The 22,086-nt window shown below is 41.7% G+C and overlaps 3 protein-coding genes across 4 annotated transcripts in view; 2 read left to right on the forward strand and 1 right to left on the reverse strand.

Annotated features, from left to right (window-relative positions):
* The window catches only part of kncn (kinocilin), a 63,599-nt gene that overhangs the window by 33,974 nt on the left and 7,539 nt on the right, over positions 1-22,086 (reverse strand). The window lies entirely within an intron of this gene.
* snorc (secondary ossification center associated regulator of chondrocyte maturation) lies at positions 3,470-12,287 on the forward strand. 2 transcript variants are annotated; one of them, XM_085254816.1, is made up of 3 exons: positions 3,470-3,635; positions 10,809-10,967; positions 11,201-12,287. In XM_085254816.1, exons 1-3 carry the CDS (start codon positions 3,557-3,559, stop codon positions 11,308-11,310), a joined length of 348 nt encoding a protein of 115 aa, XP_085110942.1. In that variant the 5' UTR covers positions 3,470-3,556; the 3' UTR covers positions 11,311-12,287. The 2 variants fall into 2 exon arrangements, with proteins under 2 accessions (XP_085110942.1, XP_085110941.1); XM_085254815.1 differs by lacking the exon at positions 3,470-3,635 and adding an exon at positions 10,456-10,712.
* On the forward strand, positions 17,316-21,890 carry LOC146553607 (G protein-coupled receptor 55). Its single transcript, XM_085254462.1, has 3 exons — positions 17,316-17,342; positions 18,390-19,152; positions 19,866-21,890. Exons 1-3 carry the CDS (start codon positions 17,338-17,340, stop codon positions 20,088-20,090), a joined length of 993 nt encoding a protein of 330 aa, XP_085110588.1. The 5' UTR covers positions 17,316-17,337; the 3' UTR covers positions 20,091-21,890.

Genomic DNA, 22,086 nt, shown 5'->3' on the forward strand with positions numbered 1-22,086 from the left:
AATCTACTAATCTAACTGAAGACAGTTCTGAAAGCAGATGGGAGTTCAACCCAGTACCAGTAAGGTTTAGCTAATAAAGAGTCCATTTAATGTATTTTGCGTGCAGTAAACCAGACTTTTGCTCCTTTATTTCTTTCAATTTTTTCCCACATAAGCAGTTTGTTTTGTTTTTTTTAAATCAAAACTAACACTTAAGCCTCGAAAGTACAGTATCAAAAACAGCTTACTGATATTGAGGAAGTAAAACTGCATTTTCCCACAGTGCTGGCGCTAGTGTTAGTTACATGGTCAAGTCATATTTTTAAATCCACAAAGGGGAAATTAAAAATTCTCCCATAAACAACAAAACATTTTTTAGCACGTGCTCTGGAGAATCAACATGTGATGAGGAATGGGCTTCCCAAGAATGACTTATCAAAACACCACCGACTTATAGTGATCAGCCACAACACTAAAACTATGGCTGAAAAGAATAACAATCATCTTGTTCCAATGAAATGTTTTGCAGAAGTTACTTTGGTTGTGAATCTCTCGGCTACATATTACCACAGACCAAGATACACCTAAAGCACCTGCCACAACACAAAAACTGCACAAGAGACTTGACAAACAACCCAAGGTGTTGAACTGTCTTTACCTCCCCAGACTCAAGTTAGGTGCTCTGGTACAAGTTCAATCAAAATCAAAATTTATTTATATAGCACATATTAAAACAACAATGTTGACCACAGTGCTTCACAGTCAGTACTGTTCACAACATACATGATGTCCCACAAGCCCCAAAGGATCTGCTACCAAAACCTTGTTCAAGACACCACAGGACAGCCCTAGAGAGTTTTATTTTTCTGTTCGCAAGGAGATGACTAAGATTTTAACATAAACACAAAATCTTTGAACATAAACATTTTTAAAGTTAGTGTAAGTGTAAGTTTGCAGACAGGAAATACTGGAAAACTTGCAGTCAGCTCCAGCTTCCTCACGAGCAGCTGCAATGTTGAAGGGGAACTCTTTTGTTAATGGGCCTAAAATCTAGTTTACAAGCGACACAGGCTAAACACTCCAGTGACAAGAGCTTATTTAGGTAATGCAAATGCTGAGCGCCAGACTTCCCATGCTGTGAGCTTTGCTACACCTACATGGCCCTGATACCCAGCCTAGAAGCAGTTCTGCATACTTTCACCACAAGATTGGTGAACCTGAAGTCAGAATTACTGAGAGCACTGATGATAGGAAAGAAGCTGATTGGACAGTGATTGGAAGATACATCCCAATGTCAGCCATTAGTACCAGATAATAATCTGTGGTCGAACCAGTGGAAATGTAGGCCGGTTCTCAAATGACACTCAGGAGCCTGCTGGTGAGAAAGAGGAAAATGACCCCATCAGTACAGTTTGGGTTGTTAAACTGGTTCTGTTCTGAAAATGTGAAAATAGTTCCCTTGGTAATACTTAATAATTTAAGCACTTAGCATCTAATATTTAATTCAACGGTATTAAATGAGATACACCTGCTGACGATGTCATCATAGTTTGTGCTTTCTATGATAATCTGATTTTGTAGTTCCCAGAGGAAGCACCTGTCAGGTTTGCATCCAGCCAGAAACTGATCTGTGTTGTGAAAAAGCCCCTAAAACGACAGAGATGTGCAGTGATTAGGCTTGTTGTGTTGTTCTCAGTGACAAAATCAAATCAATCTTCAAAAGGGTAAATAGGAACTGAAATGTCCTCATGCTACGTTGCCAGATTGTTGGCTACACCCATGAGTCATGGTCAGAAATTTATATGTGCTCATCATTGCCATGCGTGTCAAGATAATTTTGGCCTTTTCTTGATTTCTTTGAACTATTCTTTTTCCAGGGCAGAATGATTGGACAACATACATCTTTAGTGACTTTACAAAACAAGAATCGGGTGGGCAAGTTTGAATTTGTTTTGTATTTTCTCTAATCCTCACAGAGTCAAAGTATATATACAGGCTTAAATATATCTTCTGCTTGTGCTGTGTTAGTGTCTGCATATCATTGGATGATGGTAATCTTCCTGCCCCTGGCTATCATGAGTCTTGGTGAGACGGGTTTCCATGCCAACAGCGCCCTTGTAGCCTCTGGCGCCAACAGTAGCGCAAGTCCTTGGGTGTGATTGTGGTCCGCATCTTCGTGCCCGGAGTAGATTATGGTTTCACCTGAAGACGGTCTGGTCTGGCCGCTTCCGATCCATCGGGTCTCACATAGTCTGAGAACCTTGATGCTGTATCTTCTCATCTCATTGGCCACCTGCGCTGACTTCCCACTTTCGTTCAGGGTTCTGATGTTACAGGTCCCTATCCTGGTCTTGGCATTGGTCGTAAGAAGACTTGTCGGCGAGCTTGCTTTCACCGGCACGCATCATGGGCCCCACTGAAGAGGAGTCTTCCTGTCCAGGCAGTTGTCGGGATGTACTTGTTGTTGCAGTTTCTGTAGCATGGCTTTTTTTTAGAGGATGGGCTTGCTAGCCCCACACCCAACCCTCCTCTTTTCTCATCCTGGATTTGGGACCAGGCAATGGCGGAGTTGGCTCTTATATATATATATTCTCTCAAATCTTTTAAGAAGTGTGCTGAAGGTTCTACAAAATCTCTTAACTTGACAAGGCCAAGGCGTATTTACAGAAATTGAGCTATTTGGCTACAATGACCAGAGGTGGGTTTGGAGGGGTAAAGGTGAGGCTTTCAAATATAATAACACTTTACCAGCTCTCCAGCATGGTGGTGGTGCTCTGGGGTTGTTTCGCTGCCAGTTGTATTGGTATATTGCACAAAGTGGATGAAATAATAAAAGAGGACTACCTCCATATTCTTCACCTTCACCTCAAACCAACAGCTAGACGGGTGTTGGGGCTTCCAACAGGACAATGATCCCTAATACACATGAAAACTGTTTTTTGTAAATGATAGAGCAGACCACAAGTAAACCGACAGAAATAAAAAAATGACCTCACTGGTAGGTCGCCTAAGCAATTCCTGCAGCAGGTGACTTAACAGGAACGGAAGAAAAATATCACTGGGCCATCCGCCTGAGCGTACATGTAGAAGCTGGTATTTTATGAAGAGTCCGCCAACTCTTTGAAAGTGCCAGTTTGCTGAAGCACCCCTTTAAAATACTGTCCACATATTTGAAGCAGTATCAACAAAGATACTGTCTTTAGATTTTCTCAGTACGTAGTTTATCACTGACATCCTCCAGTTTGCAGTCAGATATTTCCTTTAAGAATTGAATGTCCAATAGAGGCCTGCGTGATGTGACCAGGCCCGAATGTTTACCTCTCACCCCAACTATGTGACTGGAGTTGTGGAGTGGGTGGGCCCCCGTGATGATGTGTTCACAAGGTCCACACTGTCCAGAAAATCCTGTGCACACCTAGTTCCACCCACCATCCCTCTCTCTCCTGCTTGCTTTCCCCTCACCTTTCTCCCTTCTGTGCTCCCCCGTACTCTTCTCCTGCTCCCCTCACAGACTCAGCTATTCGTTAAGAGACTCTGCTTGAGGAGTTTTTGGAGACGCTCGTCGCTTGCAGCCACCATGGTTCATAACAGCAGCAGCATCTGCAGAGTTGGCCTGCTGGTACTCTTCAGCCTCCTGGTAGCCTTTGTCCATGCAGGTAAAACCTCTAGTTCTGAGTAACATATATATATATATATATGTATGTATATTTGTGGAATACATTTGTGGAATACACAATAAAGATCACCTGGTTGCACAGAAGTTAATGGAGGTGGAAATGTTTCAGAACGAAACATGCAAAACCGCAAAGAAAGCATCAGCCTGTCGCATTTTAAATGTGGGCAAATTAATTTCTTACATTTTTTTAAGTAGGTCGAGGTGATTTCTTTACAGACACTGAGATAATTTCATAATCTCCATAAAGAAGAAAGTATTTTCTTTTATTATAGCTGAGCTTTTCTTACATATGAGTACATTTTTAGGGTTTTTAGACAATGTTGCCTGCGTTTCTCATAGCTCTCAAACAAAAAACTTTGTGTATTCATGTCATTTTTCCCACAAAGGCACACTGAGGGCCTGATGTGTGTGTCGGCGGCTTGATGTAAATGATGCAGTTGTGAGAACTGAGAGAGCTGTGAAAGCTGCTCTTTGACGAACAGGATGACTCAGTTGCTTTGCCTGATGTTCGTATGAAACTCAAACCCGCCGCCCTCTCACTCGAGCTAAGCTGAAGTGATTCAGCGTAGTGCTGGTTTGGATTTTGGTACCTCTGGAGTGCATTTTATGTGCGTGAAGAGAATTTAGAGATGGTAAGAAGAACATTTCACACAAAAACTGTTGGTTTTCTGAATAAGGGCTATTTTGGATTGACAATCTGAAATAGCCCTTGACAGATTGCCACATCACTGCTCTTTCTTTCACTTTCTCTTACCTCTGCCAGTGTTTCCTTGGAATATATCTCAGATTCACTCGAGAAAACCTCGGGAGACTGTAGACTGGCTCTCAGGCCTAGAGGTCAGAGTAGCAGTCAAGAGGGCAATGGGGCAACAAGGTCCTCCCTGTCTTGTATGGGAAAGAGGCAAAGAAAAATGTGTGACCTGTCACCGATTACACAACACCTACATATATTGTGAAAGACAAGTCTGCAGGAGTTATGACTTGCCTACAGCTTTTTACATTTTGTGGGCTGTTCTAACTTTGGAGGGTGCAGTTGCAAGGTGAAAGCATGTCTTCTATGCCTGCCAACACTGACGAATGAATGCTTTGTTGGATCACAGAGCAAAAAAAAAACTCCCGCCAGGAGAAGTGCTAATAAGGCCAAGTCGTCATGGCTACAGGTTGCATCTCCGCTGACTTCATATATAAATTTGCAGTGGCACGACTGCATTGGCATACAGCAGTGTCGTCAATTGTTGTCACAAGTCTTGACCACAACATCATCCAAGATGAGCGTGACAGGCAGCTTCATTGGTTGACTCAGCATAGGAAACACACAGAGAAATGTCAAATAAGAAGTTTAAGCAAAAACAGTGTGATAATTACTCACATACACTCAGTGTTAAAAATCGTAGCCTTGACAGTGGTGTAGTTGTGTAATGTGAAAATGGAAAACAAAGTCTCTTCAGGCTGTCCTTGTTTCAGAGTAAAATCCAAAACACACACCAATTGTTTTTCAAATATTTTACTGTGGAAAATGTGTCCACCTACTGTGGTATTTTAAGATGGCGAAGCGAGGGCACACAACACCACCGGTGTCATGTCTGGGCTGCATTACTTGTGGTTTTCGATGCTCTGCCAGGTTGCTTTACACATGCATTCGTCTGCGTGCTTTGTCACCTGTCTGACTTGTGTGAAATCCTGAGCAAGGAGGCCAGGGGCCCCAACAAATGGGCCTCTGTGCTTTTTAGTGTCTGAAATCAGCCCTGCCCACAGCCTGCCAAACGCGTAGCGAGTCTGTGCTATATAAGAAGAAAGGCTAACGTCTGGAGTTGTGTATCTTTAAAAAGAGAGAAACAAGCAAAGATTTTTTTCCACCCTGAAAAACGCGATGTACACATATGCACGCAGTGAGCGCTACTACTGTGAGCAGGAAACTGCACGTAAATGACAGATGCAGCAAATATGTTACAAATTAAAATTCATATATGTAATTTCATTTGATTTGTTAGAAGGTTCAAAAAACAAAATATCTTTTCCTGGTTCACACTTCACATGGTTAAATCGGACAGACAAAACTGTCATTTTATATATATAGCACACATGTTAACACAACTCAAGGCTGCTGTTGCTGTTTGTTGCTCTGAATGCTCTGTGGGCTTAAAATGAAAATAACTTCTTTCTAAAACTCATTTTTATTTTTAGAAATGAAAACTCCTCATAGCACTGGTGCGTGCTGCTACTTTCAGAAAACAGTGCGAACTTGCTCTAACAAAAAGGTGAACAACAAATAAGATGTCCAACGTCAGAACTGTTTCACAGGCACTTCATTATATATATATCAAAATGAACTGTGCTGGTTTTTTAATGGGAGTAGTACAAACTGTGCCATGATGTGCCATTGCAAAATGCAGCTCTGTGAGACTCTGTAGGTATACCTTAAAAATCATAAATGCTTTATAATGAATTATTCCATTAACTATGAACTAATTATGCACTCGTGTATTGCAGTTTAACAGCTAAATGTTGTGCATGAATGGTTACAATATCAAAAACTCTAATAATATAAATCCAAACTTGACTAATTATCACAATAACAATCACCACGTTAATAGAGATTATAATCCATTTATAAGAAAACCATTGGAGTGGTCATGTGAAAGAACTGTGAGTCCAAACATGCTGAGGCACAGACAGTAGATAATATTTTTTTTCTCTAGTGGCTCCCTGACTAGATTCAAACCCTACCTCATGGAAACAAACCCAACGGAAAACATGTTATTATTTTTTTAACCTTCTTATTAAATCATTCTGTCCAGAAGGTGCAGCCTTTCACACATAGAGAATATTTAATAAACAAGTTTGTTTGACATCCAGTGCCCAGCCACTGGCTGGCTAGAGCCTGTCCGGTTGTTACTGGTTGCAGCCTGCTGCCCTGCGTGACCGCACAAGCTGCCTTTTGTGCCCTCGGCTGAAGGCCTCATTGATGCCTGAGCTGGCCACAGGCCCGGGCCTCCAAACCTTCAGCCAGCTACAGGACAGGAAGCTACACACAACTCTGAGTCAATACTGACATCAGGCTGCGTATCAGAATTTCAGAGATACTGCCGCTAACAAGACATGATATGATGTGCACTAGTTTCAGTAATTTTGTCGTGTTTTCCCTTCTGTTAGCAACTAAATAAGGTGCATTTGAGCCTGAAATAAGGATGAAGGAGCTTCCTGAGGGCATCAAAGGCCACAAAGTAAATATGTAGGGTCAAATAGCTGAGTGTAAATATGTTTGCATTACGGTTTTTTGGTATGCGCAGAGTTGAGGACAGAATAATTGAATCTGTGAGGGTCTGAATGGGTGGGCTTGTCTACATCGAGCTTATTTTTTAAGCAGAGATGATGATCAGTTTTTCCCCCTCTAACTTCTAAAAAACATCTGTACAGCTGTTCGATTGCCAAAGCTGTTACCAAGCCGTTAAAGTGGTTTAAACTCTCCAAGTGAGCATTTCCTAAACTCTAAAAATTGGTTAGGAAACACAAAAAATTAAGTCCAGAGAGACATCGTGTTTTTCTGGCTACTGCAGCAGTGTGAAAAGTCTCAGGGTGACTACATGCTCAGAGCAGAGGAATGCCAGACAAAGAAGATTTGGGATGGAAGGAGAAGAGACGACTGAAGTTGAGAGCAGAGTCGGCAAATCACTTCATCTCCTACAGGATGTTTGTTTGTTTGTTCTGTTTAAGATTGGCTGAACCCTTTTGGAGGAAAAGAAACATGTTGAGAGACTCTACCTGGACCTCAAACGGATAAAATGTTCATCTTCTACAAAGAGATCTTTATACCCAGACCTGAGCTGTTAACCCAGTGAGACAAGAGAGACGCTGTTGGAGTCCTTACAGAAAGCCCCATGCATGCAGTTTTGCATCCCAACTAACACAAAGACAAGCAGGTCCGTTAGCAAACCTGGCGCCTCGTCAGTGAAAGACTCCATCCATCCATCTTCATCCGCTTTATCCGAGGCCGGGTCGCGGGGGCAGCAGCCTAAGCAAAGAGGCCCAGACCTCCCTCTCCCCAGCCACCTCCTCCAGCTTATCCGGGGGAATACCAAGGCGTTCCCAGGCCAGCCGAGAGATATAATCTCTCCAGCGTGTCCTGGGTCTGCCCCGGGGCCTCCTCCCGGTGGGACATGCCTGGAACACCTCACCCAGGAGGCGCCCAGGGGGCATCCTTGTCAGATGCCCGAACCACCTCAGCTGGCTCCTTTCGATGTGGAGCAGCAGCTGCTCTACTCTGAGCCCCTCCCGGATGGCCGAACGTCTCACCCTATCTCTAAGGGAGAGGCCAGCCACCCTTCGGAGGAAGCTCATTTCTGCCGCTTGTATCTGCGATCTCGTTCTTTCGGTCACTACCCACAGCTCGTGGCCATAGGTGAGGGTAGGGACGTAGATCGACCGGTAAATTGAGAGCTTCGCTTTTACACTCAGCTCCCTCTTCACCACGACGGACCGGTGCAGCGTCCGCATTACTGCAGCTGCAGCCCCAATCCGTCTGTCGATCTCCGGCTCCCTTCTCCCATCACTCGCGAACAAGACCCCGAGATACTTGAACTCCTCCACTTGGGGCAGGAACTATTCCCCGACCCGGAGTGGGCACTCCACCCTTTTCCGGCTGAGAACCATGGCCTCAGATTTGGAGGTGCTGATCCTCATTCCTGCTGCTTCACACTCGGCTGCGAACCGCTCCAGTGCGAGCTGGAGGCCCTCACCCGATGAAGCCAACAGAACCACATCATCCGCAAAAATCAGAGATGAGATTCTGAGGCCACCAAAGCGAAAGCCCTCCGCCACTTGGCTGCGCCTAGAAATCCTGTCCATAAAAATTATGAACAGAACCGGAGACAAAGGGCAGCCCTGGCGGAGCCCATCACCCACCGGGAACGAGTCCGACTTATTGCCGGCAATGCGAACCAAGCTCTTACAACGGTTGTATAGGGATCGAATGGCCCGTAGCAATGGGCCAGACACCCCATACTCCCGCAACACCTCCCACAGGACACCCCGAGGGACACGGTCGAATGCCTTCTCCAAGTCCACAAAACACATGTAGACTGGTTGGGCAAACTCCCATGCACCCTCAAGTATCCTGGAGAGGATAAAGAGCTGGTCCAGTGTTCCGCGACCAGGACGAAAACCGCATTGTTCTTCCTGTATCCGAGGTTCGACTAGCGGACGAACTCTCCTTTCCAGCACCCTGGCATAGACTTTCCCAGGGAGGCTGAGGAGTGTGATCCCCCTGTAGTTGGAACACACCCTCCGGTCCCCCTTCTTAAAGATGGGGACCACCACCCCGGTCTGCCAGTCCACAGGTACTGCCCCTGATCTCCACGCAACATTGCAGAGGCGTGTCAACCAGGACAGCCCTACAACGTCCAGAGCCTTCAGGAACTCGGGGCGGACCTCATCAACACCAGGGGCTCTACCACCAAGGAGTTGTTTAACTGCCTCAGTGACCTCGCCCCCGGAAATTGGTGGGTCATTCCCCTCATCCCCAGACTCTGCTTCCTCCTCGGAAGACGTGTCAGTGGGATTAAGGAGGTCCTCGAAGTATTCCTTCCACCGCCTGACAATTTTCTCAGTCGACGTCAGCAGCGCTCCGCCAGCACTATACACAGTGCAGGTAGAGCACCGCTTTCCCCTCCTGAGACACCTGACGGTTTGCCAGAATCTCTTTGAGGCAGTCCGAAAGTCTTTTTCCATGGCCTCTCCGAACTCCTCCCACACCCGAGTTTTTGCTTCAGCCACTGCCCGAGCCGCATTCCGCTTGGCCTGTCGATATCTGTCGGCTGCCTCCGGAGTCGCACAGGCTAACCAAGCCCGATAGGACTCCTTCTTCAGCCTGGTGGCTCTCTTCACCTCTGGTGTCCACCATTTGGTTCGGGGATTACCACCACGGCAGGCACCAACCACCTTGCAGCAGCTTCGGCAATGGAGACGCTGAACATGGTCCATTCGGACTCAATGTCCCCAGTCTCCCTCGGAATGCTGTTGAAGCTCTGCCGGAGGTGTGCGTTGAAGAGCTCGCGGACTGGGGCCTCTGCTAGACGTTCCCAGCACACCCTCACTACGCGTTGTAGTGCCACGTGCACTTATGGACACTCTTATGTTCGAACAGGGTGTTCGTTATGGCCAAACTGTGATTAGCACAGAAGTCCAATAACAAAGCACCGCTCGGGTTCAGATCAGGGAGGCCGTTCCTCCCAATCACGCCCCTCCAGGTCTCGCTGTCGTTACCCACGTGAGCATTGAAGTCTCCCAGCAGGACAACAGAGTCTCCAGGTGGAGCACCTTCCAGCACCCCCCCCCAGGGACTCTAAGAAGGCTGGGTACTCCGAACTGCCACTCGGCGCATAAGCGCAGATGACAGTCAGGACCCGTTCCCCGACCCTAAGGCGCAGGGAACAAACCCTCTCGTCCACCGGGAAAAACCCCAACGTACCGGCAGCAAGCCGAGGAGATATTAGAATACCCACCCCAGCCCGCCGCCTCTCACCAGGGGCAACTCCAGACTGAGACAGAGTCCAGCCCCTCTCCAGGAGACTGGTTCCAGAGCCCAAGCCATGCGTAGAGGTGAGCCCGACTATATCTAGCCGGTACCTCTCAACCTCACGCACTAACTCAGGCTCCTTCCCCACCAGAGAGGTGACATTCCATGTCCCCATTGCCAGTCTTGGCAGCCGGGGGTCAGTCCGCCAGGGCCTCCGCTCCTGGCCGCCACCCGGCACACAATGCACCCGACCCCTATGGCGCCTCCTGCGGGTGGTGGGCCTGCGGGAGGATGGGCCCATGTCTCCTCTTCGGGCTGTGCCCGGCTGGGCCCCATGGACTAAGGCCCGGCCACAGACGCTCGCCCTCGGGCACCCTCCCCGGGCCTGGCTCCGGGGCGGGGCCCCGGTAACCCTATTTGCCATGGGAGACCCTACCAGGGGGCAAAAGCCCCCAGACAACATAGCCCCTGGGATCCCTGGGACACACAAACCCCTCCACCACGATAAGGTAGCGATTCAAGGAGGAGCAGTGAAAGACTTCAGTAAGAAAACATGCAATCATAGCTGATGCAGCACATCAGCCATGTCTTTTCTTTTTTTTTTAAATAAAAGCTATCCTTGTTGTCCTTTTTCTGCAGACACTGTTTTAGACACTGCCCCAGCAACTAGGGACAACCAAGACACCGTGTCTGGAGATGAGCCACCCAGCGACACCACCCCCAAAACCCACTACTTAACAGACCATCCCTCCACCATCGACTATGATGATGCCACAGAAGTTTTCAACGAAGAGGAAGGTAAAGTTGTCCCATTTTTGACTGATCAACATGCACACAACCACCAAATAAATTTTCTTTCCTAATTGTGTGTGTGTGTGTATATATATATATATATATATATATATATATATATATATATATATATATATATATATATATATATATATATATATATATATATATATATATATATATATATATATATATATATACATATACATAAATAAATAAATATATATGCCTGTGTGCAGGGGCCATGGGGCCAGGGGCCATCACAGCCATAGTTATAGCAGTCTTCCTGGGAGCATCTGTCCTCCTCGCTCTCATCGTCATCACACTCAGGAAGTTCACCGCCTCCTAGAGGAAACACATATGGTTTATGTGTGTGTGTGTGTGTGTGTGTGTGTGTGTGTGTGTGTGTGTGTGTGTGTGTGTGTGTGTGTGTGTGTGTGTGTTGGTAAACCATGACTGTTTGTGTGCCTGTGTTTCTCTGTTGCTTCTCAGTTCCATCTTTGAACTCCAGGCTCGACCTTTGTGTAAAACGTGTCTTTTGCTTTGCTGAAAATTGTGGCAGGGTCCTTAACTGACTATTTGCAGGTTTCCTAAATACTCAAATTGTTGCTCAAACACGTCCACTTGTTGCTGAAGGAACCATCTTAGAAACTGGCTGGCTCTTCCAGTGCAATGCTGTAGCACATTTGTCACTTGTGGGTTGTTGTTTTTTTTTAAAAACATGTTGTTTTCCAGTCATTTCAATGTTTCGCCTTTCTTCAATACATGATTTTGCTTCTATGTTAGCAGGAAGTGTTTGTGGTTATGTTTGTCTGCGTCTTACTTTTCCAATCAGTGAGAAATATATTTGAATTTTTTTTAGCCGTACATGGAAGGTTTTTATTGGTCTTTCTCAGTAATTGTACCTGAGTAATTTTCAAAAATATTTCCAAGGTGTCACCGTGCAAAAGTTTTCAAGTTTGTATTAAACCATTAACAAACATTTGTAGAGTCAAATTAAGAATAGAACATCTTTAAAAGGGGCTTTTTCAATGAAAGTAAACAGACGTGTTGTTTGTACCTGCAGAGCAAATATGCAGTTAGTGCTTGGATGAATGTGCCTTTTGTCTTTGCATGTTTGTGTGGGTTTTTTTGTCTCTCTTTTTTTGCAGGAGGAAAATTAGTATAGTATATTATGAGATATTTTTCTGTACAACCCAGAGTCCTCAGTCATACAGCTGGATGCTGCCATTTTATCATCAAGTCAAAAATTATTAAATCATATTTTAATAGTTTAATGTGTGTGTGTGATTGCACATGATTACTGAATTAACTGTAATTTTTTTTCTTTTAGACATTATACATTTTCGTGTACAGTTACAGACTGTATATAAAAGATGCGCATTTGGGTTTGAAAATTGAAGCCAATTCATTTGGGCTTTAAAGCTGTTTTCTTTATATTGGCCAACAGGGCGCCATGTATCTGATTGCTAAGATGAAGTCAAATTATTTGGGTTTATAAGGAAGGGACCCCACTGGTCCCTCTGTGTTTGACTTCAGTAAACACTTTCCTGATCGGTTTGTACTTAGCTTTCGCTCATATTTACCAAAACATTCACTTTGTAAATTATGGTACCATTTAGATATATAAGCATGATGAAACATGGTATAATCCGTGGCACCTTGTGACTAAAAAGTCATAAGTACCATATGGGCAAGCAATGTCCTTCAGTTCTTATTCACTGCTTGCTCATCACATTTAGTTTCAAAAACTAAACAAGGCAACTGGAAAAAACCTCCTTGCTCAATGCTTTTCATAAAACCAGACAGTGACTCGCATCAGAAATTATTCAATTTTAACTTTTACTATAGAACTAATACTGTTATTTCTTCTTAATTCAGAATATTAATTTTAAAATGTGATATGTGTCTTTAGTAGTTAGTAGTCATCCTGTACTATAGTATATCGTCTTTCACTTCTGATGTTTAAAAAAAAAAATCGGGTCAGATGAACAAATAATAAACAAATAATAAATGAATTAAGACACACATCATGTCTTAATTTATTTAAACTAAGCAAAGCCAAAATTCAGAGGTACTTTGTGAAAAAATCAATACTGAGTTAACAGAGTAAGTAGATAACAGGTGCTGCAACTCAAATACACTTTCAAACTGATCAAATTAACTCATCAGCTGGTGTGTGCTAACTCAGTGACAAGAATTAAGGACATTTTAGGAAGCAATGATTTTAGGAAAACAGCTGTTGCTTTCCATCAATCTTGAAAGATTTATGAGGCCATTTTCAAACAATTTGAAATTCACCTTTCCAAGGAGAAAACATTAAAGACAGTTGCCAGTCTTCCTCACAGTGGACACCCTGGCAAATTCACCCAAGCCCAGACCGTGCAGTGCTCAGAGAAACTGCAAAAAACTACATGCCTCAGTTAGCATGTTAAATGTTAAAGTCCATTAAAGCAGAATCAGTGAAAGACTGAAGAAGTGTTGCCTGTTTAGACGGGATGCCAAGAGAACCTTTCTCTAAAAAGAACATGGCAGCACAGTTCAGAACAGCATGGCAACGTTGCAAACTCAGCATATCAGCAGAAACAGTTCATACCAGCTATGAAGCACGGCAGTGGAGGGGTGATGATTTGGGTTTATATTGTAGCCACAGGCACCTGTAGCCACTGAGTCCTCAATGAACTCCTCTGTGTACCAAAGTATTCTGGAATCAAACGTGTGGCTATATTTCCAACATCTAAGGCTTGGATGAAACTGGACCAGGCAACAAAGCAAATATCCTGAGGAGAAAAGAAAGAAAAGATTCACGGAGTTGTAATAAGCCCAGTCAAAGTCCCAACCTCAACTCAAATGAAATGATGAGGCGAGGCTTTTAGAGCGCGTAAACAAATGCCCACAAACCTCAACGAACTGAAGCAAGACTAAAGAAGAGTGGGCCAAAATTTCTCCACAACAATGTGAGAGGCTAAGAAAGTCATACTGAAAACACCTACTTCAGGTTATTGCTTCCAAAGGTGATTCTTGAAGCTACTGAATCAGGGGGCGTACTTAGTTTTTCCCACACCGTATCTGCATTCTAGCTCAGCTTGTGTTGAATAAAGACACGGTGTAGTATGTTATCCGCTGTTGTTCATTTGTGGTTGTATTTTCTTAAGAACTTGGCAATGACCGGATGACTTTTTATGTCCTGAAAACATTAGAACTGGAAGAGGGCATACTTTTTTCACATGACTGCATACAAAGAAACACATTTACAGAAACAAAAAAGTGTCATATGATTTCCCCAAAAGTGAAAGCATTTTTTTTCCCCAGTTTAAAACTGAAAGCACAATTCGATCTCTTCTCACGTACTTGAATTTAACTATATTTCTCTGGTGACTGATGGCGGTAACTTCAAGCTGTGAAGTGTAGCTGTGGGCACATTCTCACACTTTAAATTCAGTTAAGTCATCTCAGTACATGAAACCAGGAAACTCTTAAACATAATCACAGTCTAAATCTGCTTCTGCAGCTTCTCACAGACTTAAAAGGAAAAGGGCTTTGAAAGCAGTGTTCAGAAATTTTCTTTCACATAGGACAACTCATAGCGGTACGTTTACTAATAACAGCACTACTACTGAAATCACAGTATTGGAGGCATCTTGCTTTATTAATAGTGACTGCTGAGAGACTGTAAACAAACTAGTTGTTGACCTAAAAAAAAGAAAAACCATGCAGGGAAGTCACATGGACAAGGCCTGGTCTTTATATTCAGCATTAAAGTATTATATTTAATTTTGATCAAATGTTACATCTTATATTATATAAATCTACATTCACATTATAAATTCAAATTCAAATCAAATTCAAATTCAAATTTTATTTGTCACGTACACAGTCATACACAGTACGATATGTAGTGAAATGCTTGGACAACTGCTCGTGACCTAAAGAAAACAAAAAAGGAAAAGGCTATGAATAAGATAGGAAATAAATATGAAAAATTAAAAAGGGTAAATTTAACTAGGAAGGAATAAAATATAAATTAAGGTTAAAAATGAAATAACTGTACAACACAAATTAGAATGAAGGGTAAATTTAACTGGGAAGAATAAGATAAAATATATAAATTAAAGTTGAAAATAAAATAACTGTACAACAAAATACACAATATAGAACTATATAAGAATGTATGAAGAAATCTAAATATAAATAAATATATACACAATAACAGCAGCTGTACAAGTATTAACCGGAAATGAAGAATATAGTGACCAGTGTTGTGCAAAACCAAAGTCCAGAAAGTCCAGTGTGTGTGTAAGAACCATATGTGTGGGTCAGTACTGTGTGGTGGTGTGATTGAGAGACCGTATCGCCTGCGGGAAGAAGCTCCTCCTCAGTCTCTCTGTGTTGGTCTTCAGGGAGCGGAATCGCTTTCCTGACCTCAGCAGAGAGAACAGTCTGTTGTTGGGATGGCTGAGGTCCTTCACGATCTTCCTGGCCTTGGTCCGGCACCGCCTGCTGTAGATTGAGTGCAGGTCAGGGAGCTCGGAGCGGATATTCATATCTCTTACGATTCATGCAAATCAATTTGTAAATAATGATGGAAATTCCAGTTTGAGGAAACAAACCGCAAGAGAATGAAAAAAACTTGTGGTATTAGGCAAGATTTTTTATCAATAACAGTTTCCTCAGCTTGATTCATTTTCAGCAGCCTGTGTCTACATCTGATATGTGTTCTACCTTGTAGCGTATCCTTTGCTAAGACTGCAGAACTTAAGATGGTAAAGTTGGTCTGCTGGTCACTAGGTTGGCTTACCACTTTGGTTCAACTTAAAATTTCTCAACAGCTGTTGGATTTCTCCAGTGTGTCCTACTAGCTCACTGCTACTATTTTAGTGAAATATATCAAACAACGAGGATGGATTTCTTTAAAAAGCCACAGATGTTCAGATTTTACTAAGGATAAATAACAATAACACTTCATCTTGACGTCAAGAAATTTGTGACTTCTCTCACGATCCGACTAGGAAATCTTTCACTTGTTGAGCAAATGTGCAAGTACTACAATATTTACCATGTTAGGTTTTAATTTTTAGGCGATAAATATTATGTCCCCTAGCCACACAAGGGCTGGTCTGGAGTAGGGATAAATGGAGAGGGTTGCATTAGAAAGGACGCCCGTCATAAAATCCTTGCCAAATCAAACATGCAGATCAAGACTAAAACAATAAATACCAAGAAGGCCACACATTTTAGTTAGGTTCTGGCAACAAAACCATTTATTTTGATTTAGGGAAAGGTCACACTTTGGGTTCTGGTCACAGGCAGGATAAAAGGTGGATGTAGCTGACATGATGCCACCCATTGGTTTCTTAAGTCCCATTTTGAGCAACATTGCCATCTTGGTTGCAACCCCCCCTCCCCCCAGATGTGATGAGGAAAGGGTGGGTCTGACTGAAACCGTCTCTCCCTGGGTCATGACTTGTTATTCGCAAGTGGTTAGCTAATGACTTTGCAGTTTCATATCACTGACAATCCTCCATTTTAAAACTAGGAATGACCAAGATTTTCAAATGAAACTTCATCTTCTATTCAGTATGACCCAAAATGAGTGACTGAGATCATAATAGTCATGTGCCCATGTTTTTATACTGTCTAAATTTTTTATATAACCTTTAACCAAGCCTTCAGGAGCATATCTGAACCAATAACAGGTACCTCTTGTTATCTCTCACAGCGTAAACCAACCCAAACCTAAAACTGAAAGTATTACAAGACAAAATAAACTTTTCTGATTTAAAGCACCAAAGCCACACTTCTTAAAGTAGCTACTGGCATAGATTAGCTGATAATGCAAATTAGCTAGTAGTCTGTGTTGCGTAATTCTAACCTTAAAGGCACATTTACCTTAAATTGCAATGTGGTGCAGTGGATTTGTAATATCATAGGCCAGTCATGTAGCCTTACAGGCCTACAACTACTCAAATCAAACATCAACATGAAACGGCTAAGTCACAGCACGTAGATTTTATCTTTTGTCCAACCCAGTCAAAGTAAAAAAAAAAAAAGAAAGTCCATTATGATAGAGAGGGGTAAGCAGCCTATCAGGATAAAGCCCACAGTCATTTTAGGAAAATATCTTGCCACTTAAACATAAACATAATCATCGTGAGTGCTGCTGCTAGTTTCTTCAGATGTTTACACAAAAATAGAGTTCCAGCAGACGTGCAGGGCAGGTTCATGTTACTTTGATTTTAAACAGCTATAATGCATATTTGAACACATGCATGATGTGTGGCACAGTCAGGAAGTGGTGATGAAACAACAAAGGTTTGAAAAGGAGAAGTGCGTCTGGCACCGCGCAGACAGTCAGACACACTGAAACTTGACTGGCATGAGGTAAGAACACAACTAGATTTCACATTTTCCACTACATGTTAGCTGGTCGCAAAAGAACGCCAGGTTAGATGTTAAAAGTGCTGCAGTTACATGTAGATGATGAGTCAAACGTGAGGAACTTAAATTACAAGACATATTTCATTTATTTATCTATTTTTAAATTTTATTTACTTATTTACTTCTAATTAATGCTTACGTTAAAAGTCAGGTTTCATTGTATATATAATGTGCTTTTTTTATCTTCATGCAAATTATTTTGATCTGAGTGCAAAGGGCCTTCAGCTTGCTCGCTGTAAGGAGGGACTCTGCAGCCAGCGACACGTAGTACACGCAGTCAAAACCTGCCTGTTTTTTTACATTAGGTTTATTTCAGTCGAGTGTCAACTCGATGCACAGACACTCATGTCAGAGATGTATTTGGGATTTTCCTGTAAAACCATGGCTTCACTCAAAATAGAACAGGTGTCAGGTTTGTCCATCACAACCTGACACCAACGCAATGAAGAGTAGAACATGTGACGAACCACCTGTTCATTTGTTTTCAACTGATATTAAATCAGTAAACACTCCGAGGTAAATGGGAATATTGTTAGTGTCCAAACAAATAACCTCAAATAGAGAACCACTTAACTGTGCTGTCGCAGATTGCAAAACTAATACAATAACAGAAAGTCATTTCCTTTGAAATCTTGATCATAATATATTCACAATTTGTTTCTAAATGTCGAAGTAAAATGAAAGTTACTCCGGCCTGTACTTTACTAAGACTACCATTGCTACTACTTTCATGAGAATCAGGAGGCTAAAGGTTAATAATGTTCACGGTGCTCTTGTTTGCTATGTTGTTTATACCAGAAACAAAAAAACAAGTTCACAGTTCCTGTACCCACACAGCTGAGAGGTTTCTAGTGGCTTGGTATAGTGGCGTATCATACTGCCGTTTCTGTGTGGGAACGAGTAACAAAAACAGGAAAGACAACTTAAACTGTTCTTTGAAATCCTGGCAGAGATGTTGAGATAAAATTGAATCCAACTGTTATATTGCAGTGACATCATGACCAACAACATGTCAGTGAACTGCAGTAAAGAGTTCGACCACGTGGATGAAGTGATGAAAGTTTTGGAGCTGGTCTTCTATATTCCTATATTTGTCGTCGGTCTGATTCTCAATATTGCAGCGCTGGCGGTGTTCTGCGGCCTTCTGCGAAAAAAGACTGAATCTGCTATTTCTGCTATCTACATGATAAACTTGGCTTTGATGGACTTGGTTCTCCTGTTGATTCTTCCCTTCAAAATGCATGCCACTAATCACAAGTGGCCCGCCAGCTTCCACGGACTGTGTTCAATTTTGGAAGGGCTTTATTTTTATGGGATATATGGAAGCATATACATCATTATGTGTATAGCTGTAGATAGATGGGTGGCTATCTGTCATCCGTTTAAATCCAAGCAGTTGCGTTCACCCAAAGCAGCTATGGCAACTTGTATAGCCGTGTGGATGCTTGTGTCTGCATCAGTCATTCCAGTCATCTGTAACTTCAGGAAAAGCAAGAGCAACACATTTCATTGTTTCCACGAGTTTTCACCGGAAGGCTGGAAACCTCCCATCATCATCAGTGTGCAGGTGTTTGGGTTCATTGTGCCTGCACTGGTGGTGGTTTTCTGTTCAGTTCAGATCATCTGGACACTTCAGCAATCTGGTCAGCACAGCCCACAGAGCCGGGCCTGTGTGAAGATCATCTACAGCGGGCTGTGCGCGTTCCTGGTGCCTTTCACTCCGAGCCACCTAGCCATCTTCCTGCAATTTCTGGTGAGAAACTCAAGGCTCATTTTATGCTCATTTTAAGTGTAAAGAAACTGAAACAACAGTCCAAAGCATATCACCTTAGGGTCCATTTAGTAGCTGTCCTTTATCACATTTATTTCAGCAGGTAAACATTTAAAATTTTGATGTTTAAAGTCTCGAACTCCTTATAATCCACTGGGTAGCCTGAATCAGAAAAATATAATGTGTACTGAACCTATTTTATAAAGAAAAAAAAAGCTTATTAATATTTCAGTTAAAAACATTTAACTTTCTGCAGCTTTTTTACTTTGATTTGAGATTTATGTTGAGTAATCATCAGAAAAATTCAGGGGGGGGAGGATGCTGCAAATGTTATGACTCAGCAGCGCTTTTTATGTCAGTAGCACATATGATATGACAAAACAAGCCTAAATGGTTGTAACCACTGGGGTATTTGTTGAGGGGTACTTGTGTTTAATTTTGATACTTGCAATAAAATTCTTCTTCAAAAGTTGACGTTATTAGAAATTATTAGAAATTAATTATCAAACTGGAGAGTATGGCAAGTGCGTAAGCATGTGTAAGTACTGCAGATATGCACAGAGAGGATCTTCATAGGAAAATTCACAGATAGGACCTGCGCTTCACACTGCAATGCTACCTCTGCTACAAACCAAAAGTGTCACACATGATTCTTTGATGGTAAACTAATGTTTCCTTAACACACATACTTGCAGGTGCATCAAGGAGCATTTCAGGACTGTGGCACCAAGGCCAATCTCAGCCTGTTCATACAGATTGCTATGTGCCTGTCAAACATCACCTGCTGTCTGGACGCCATGTGTTACTACTTTATTGCCCATGAAGTGAGGAACACCAGACACAGCTTAAGGATGTCAATACTGAGCCAAAGGAGAGCCACCAACAGCACTTCTGAACGGGAGAGAGGCGAGTCAAGTTGAGACAAAAACTGTCCCTAGAGGATCACTGATGTGATGTTATGTTGTGTTAATATAGCAAAACGAGGCTAAAACCTTGTTTTGTATCAGAGCAGTAAAGCTGGAGACAATAGCTGATAAGCATAGTGTCACGCACTAAAAGTAATTAACCTGCTCGTAAGGAAGCAGGTCAGAGTGTAATCTAAATTAACCACACAGCTGAATGCAAGGCTGTATGATCTGATCCAGCAGCAGGAAGCCAGTAGGCACCTCTCTAACCTCAAAGCGCTCTAATGCGTTAAATGAAGGCTGCAAAACAACCCATGAACTAAAAAGCCACAGTCTGACATGCTTTAAAAAATCATTAAAAGCATGAAAAGGTCACTCAAACCTGCAAACCAACAATGAGTGAGAAAGTGACAGGGACAGGCAGCATGACTCATTTTAAAGAACTAAAAACTGATACTGGCGGGCAGTTCAAAAATGCCTTTGTGATATTATCTAGGACTGAAATCAAACATGCACAAAGACGGCTCTTATTAGTCAGAATTCTCATCAAAGACAAAATAGATTAATTGTTTCAGACTAAACGAATTTAACAGATGCATAATTATTTTTTTTATATTCAAAAAAGGTAGCTAACCGTAATAATAAGCATATTTTAGTCGTGAATCTCTAATCTATGAAATGCAGATTTACATAAAAAGTAAACAAAACGAAATTATGCCAATATATCTAATTAATTACAATTCAAATATGCATATTTCCTTGATGAGTACACAGATGAATCAGGGTTTATAAATCACATCCACAGGTATAGCTTTAAACATATGAAACTAAAAAGGAAACATTAGCAATAATTTCAGTGTTCATTTCATTTTTTAAAACATTAAATAATACAATGGATCCTAAATGGTTGTAAAAAATTCTCACTGCAAAATAAGTAACAATATCATCTATATTTATTAAATAATAATTAAATGTAAATGTTTAATCAGAAATACAGCAACAGTCAAATATAGAAATAAACACGGCCTGAGGAAGAGTAGAGAGGATTTTTTTGTGCGTTGTTAATAGATTTTGCATTCATTTTCTGTCTTTTAAATCTCATAAATTATACTAAAAAAATATAATATAAAAAAAATATTAAAAGTGACATTATTATAAGAGAGGACTAAAGCATTTATGATTATTGCATTAAGTGATCTGTTTATAGTTTTGCAGATGAAAAGATACTTCGTATGCTTTTTTTGCTTTGTTTATAAACTGATATTGTTAGCTGTAGCATTTCATATTTAGCTGTACTGAACTTTGTATTTTATTTTTAGATTGCAACCTTAGGTGCATAATAGTTTTATTGAAATGTTTAAAAACCGTAAGTATGTAGTCCCGGCCATGCGTAGGTCACTGCTGAAAGAACTGTTTTCATATTACTGTTTGGGTTTATGTGAATGCTGTCACATGAAAAGTCAAATGGAAAGCTGCTTATGAAGCACACAGAGCTGTCGCTGACCATATGTTGCCGATGTTGAAGGGTCATTTTGTGTTTTATGACAGCGTGCCTCACTTGTGGCTTAACCGTACCATAATGTTGTATTTAATGTATATATCTTTCATAAAAATGTGTGAAAAGCTCTCTTTGAAACCATCATATGCTGGTTTCATTGCATTACCTGCATATTGAAACTTTATTTTATTATAATTTAAGTTTCTGCATTTTGTACTCAATTGTATTTTTACTTGTAAAATACTTTTGTGATCCCTGCATCTTGAGCCAACCCACGGAGTTTGTCGGTCTGGGCTGTTTTCCTTTTCTTCATAAGTTTAAAGTCAAAATAAAAACAATGTGAAGACAAAAACAAAAAGGATTTATGAGTGAATATTATGAATATTTATCCTAAATATTTAATTAATGAAATGCAGCCGGAAACTAAACTTTTACCTAAATATTGCATTTTTGTAACTATAGTAACTGCTGAATATTTAAAAATGTACACTATTAAATGAGACATTGTAAAGT

The sequence above is a fragment of the Mchenga conophoros genome, linkage group LG18 (assembly GCF_057382185.1).
Source record: "Mchenga conophoros isolate Kocher_MC1m ecotype Shallow Benthic linkage group LG18, M_conophoros_male_GT1.1, whole genome shotgun sequence".
NCBI lineage: Eukaryota > Metazoa > Chordata > Actinopteri > Cichliformes > Cichlidae > Mchenga > Mchenga conophoros.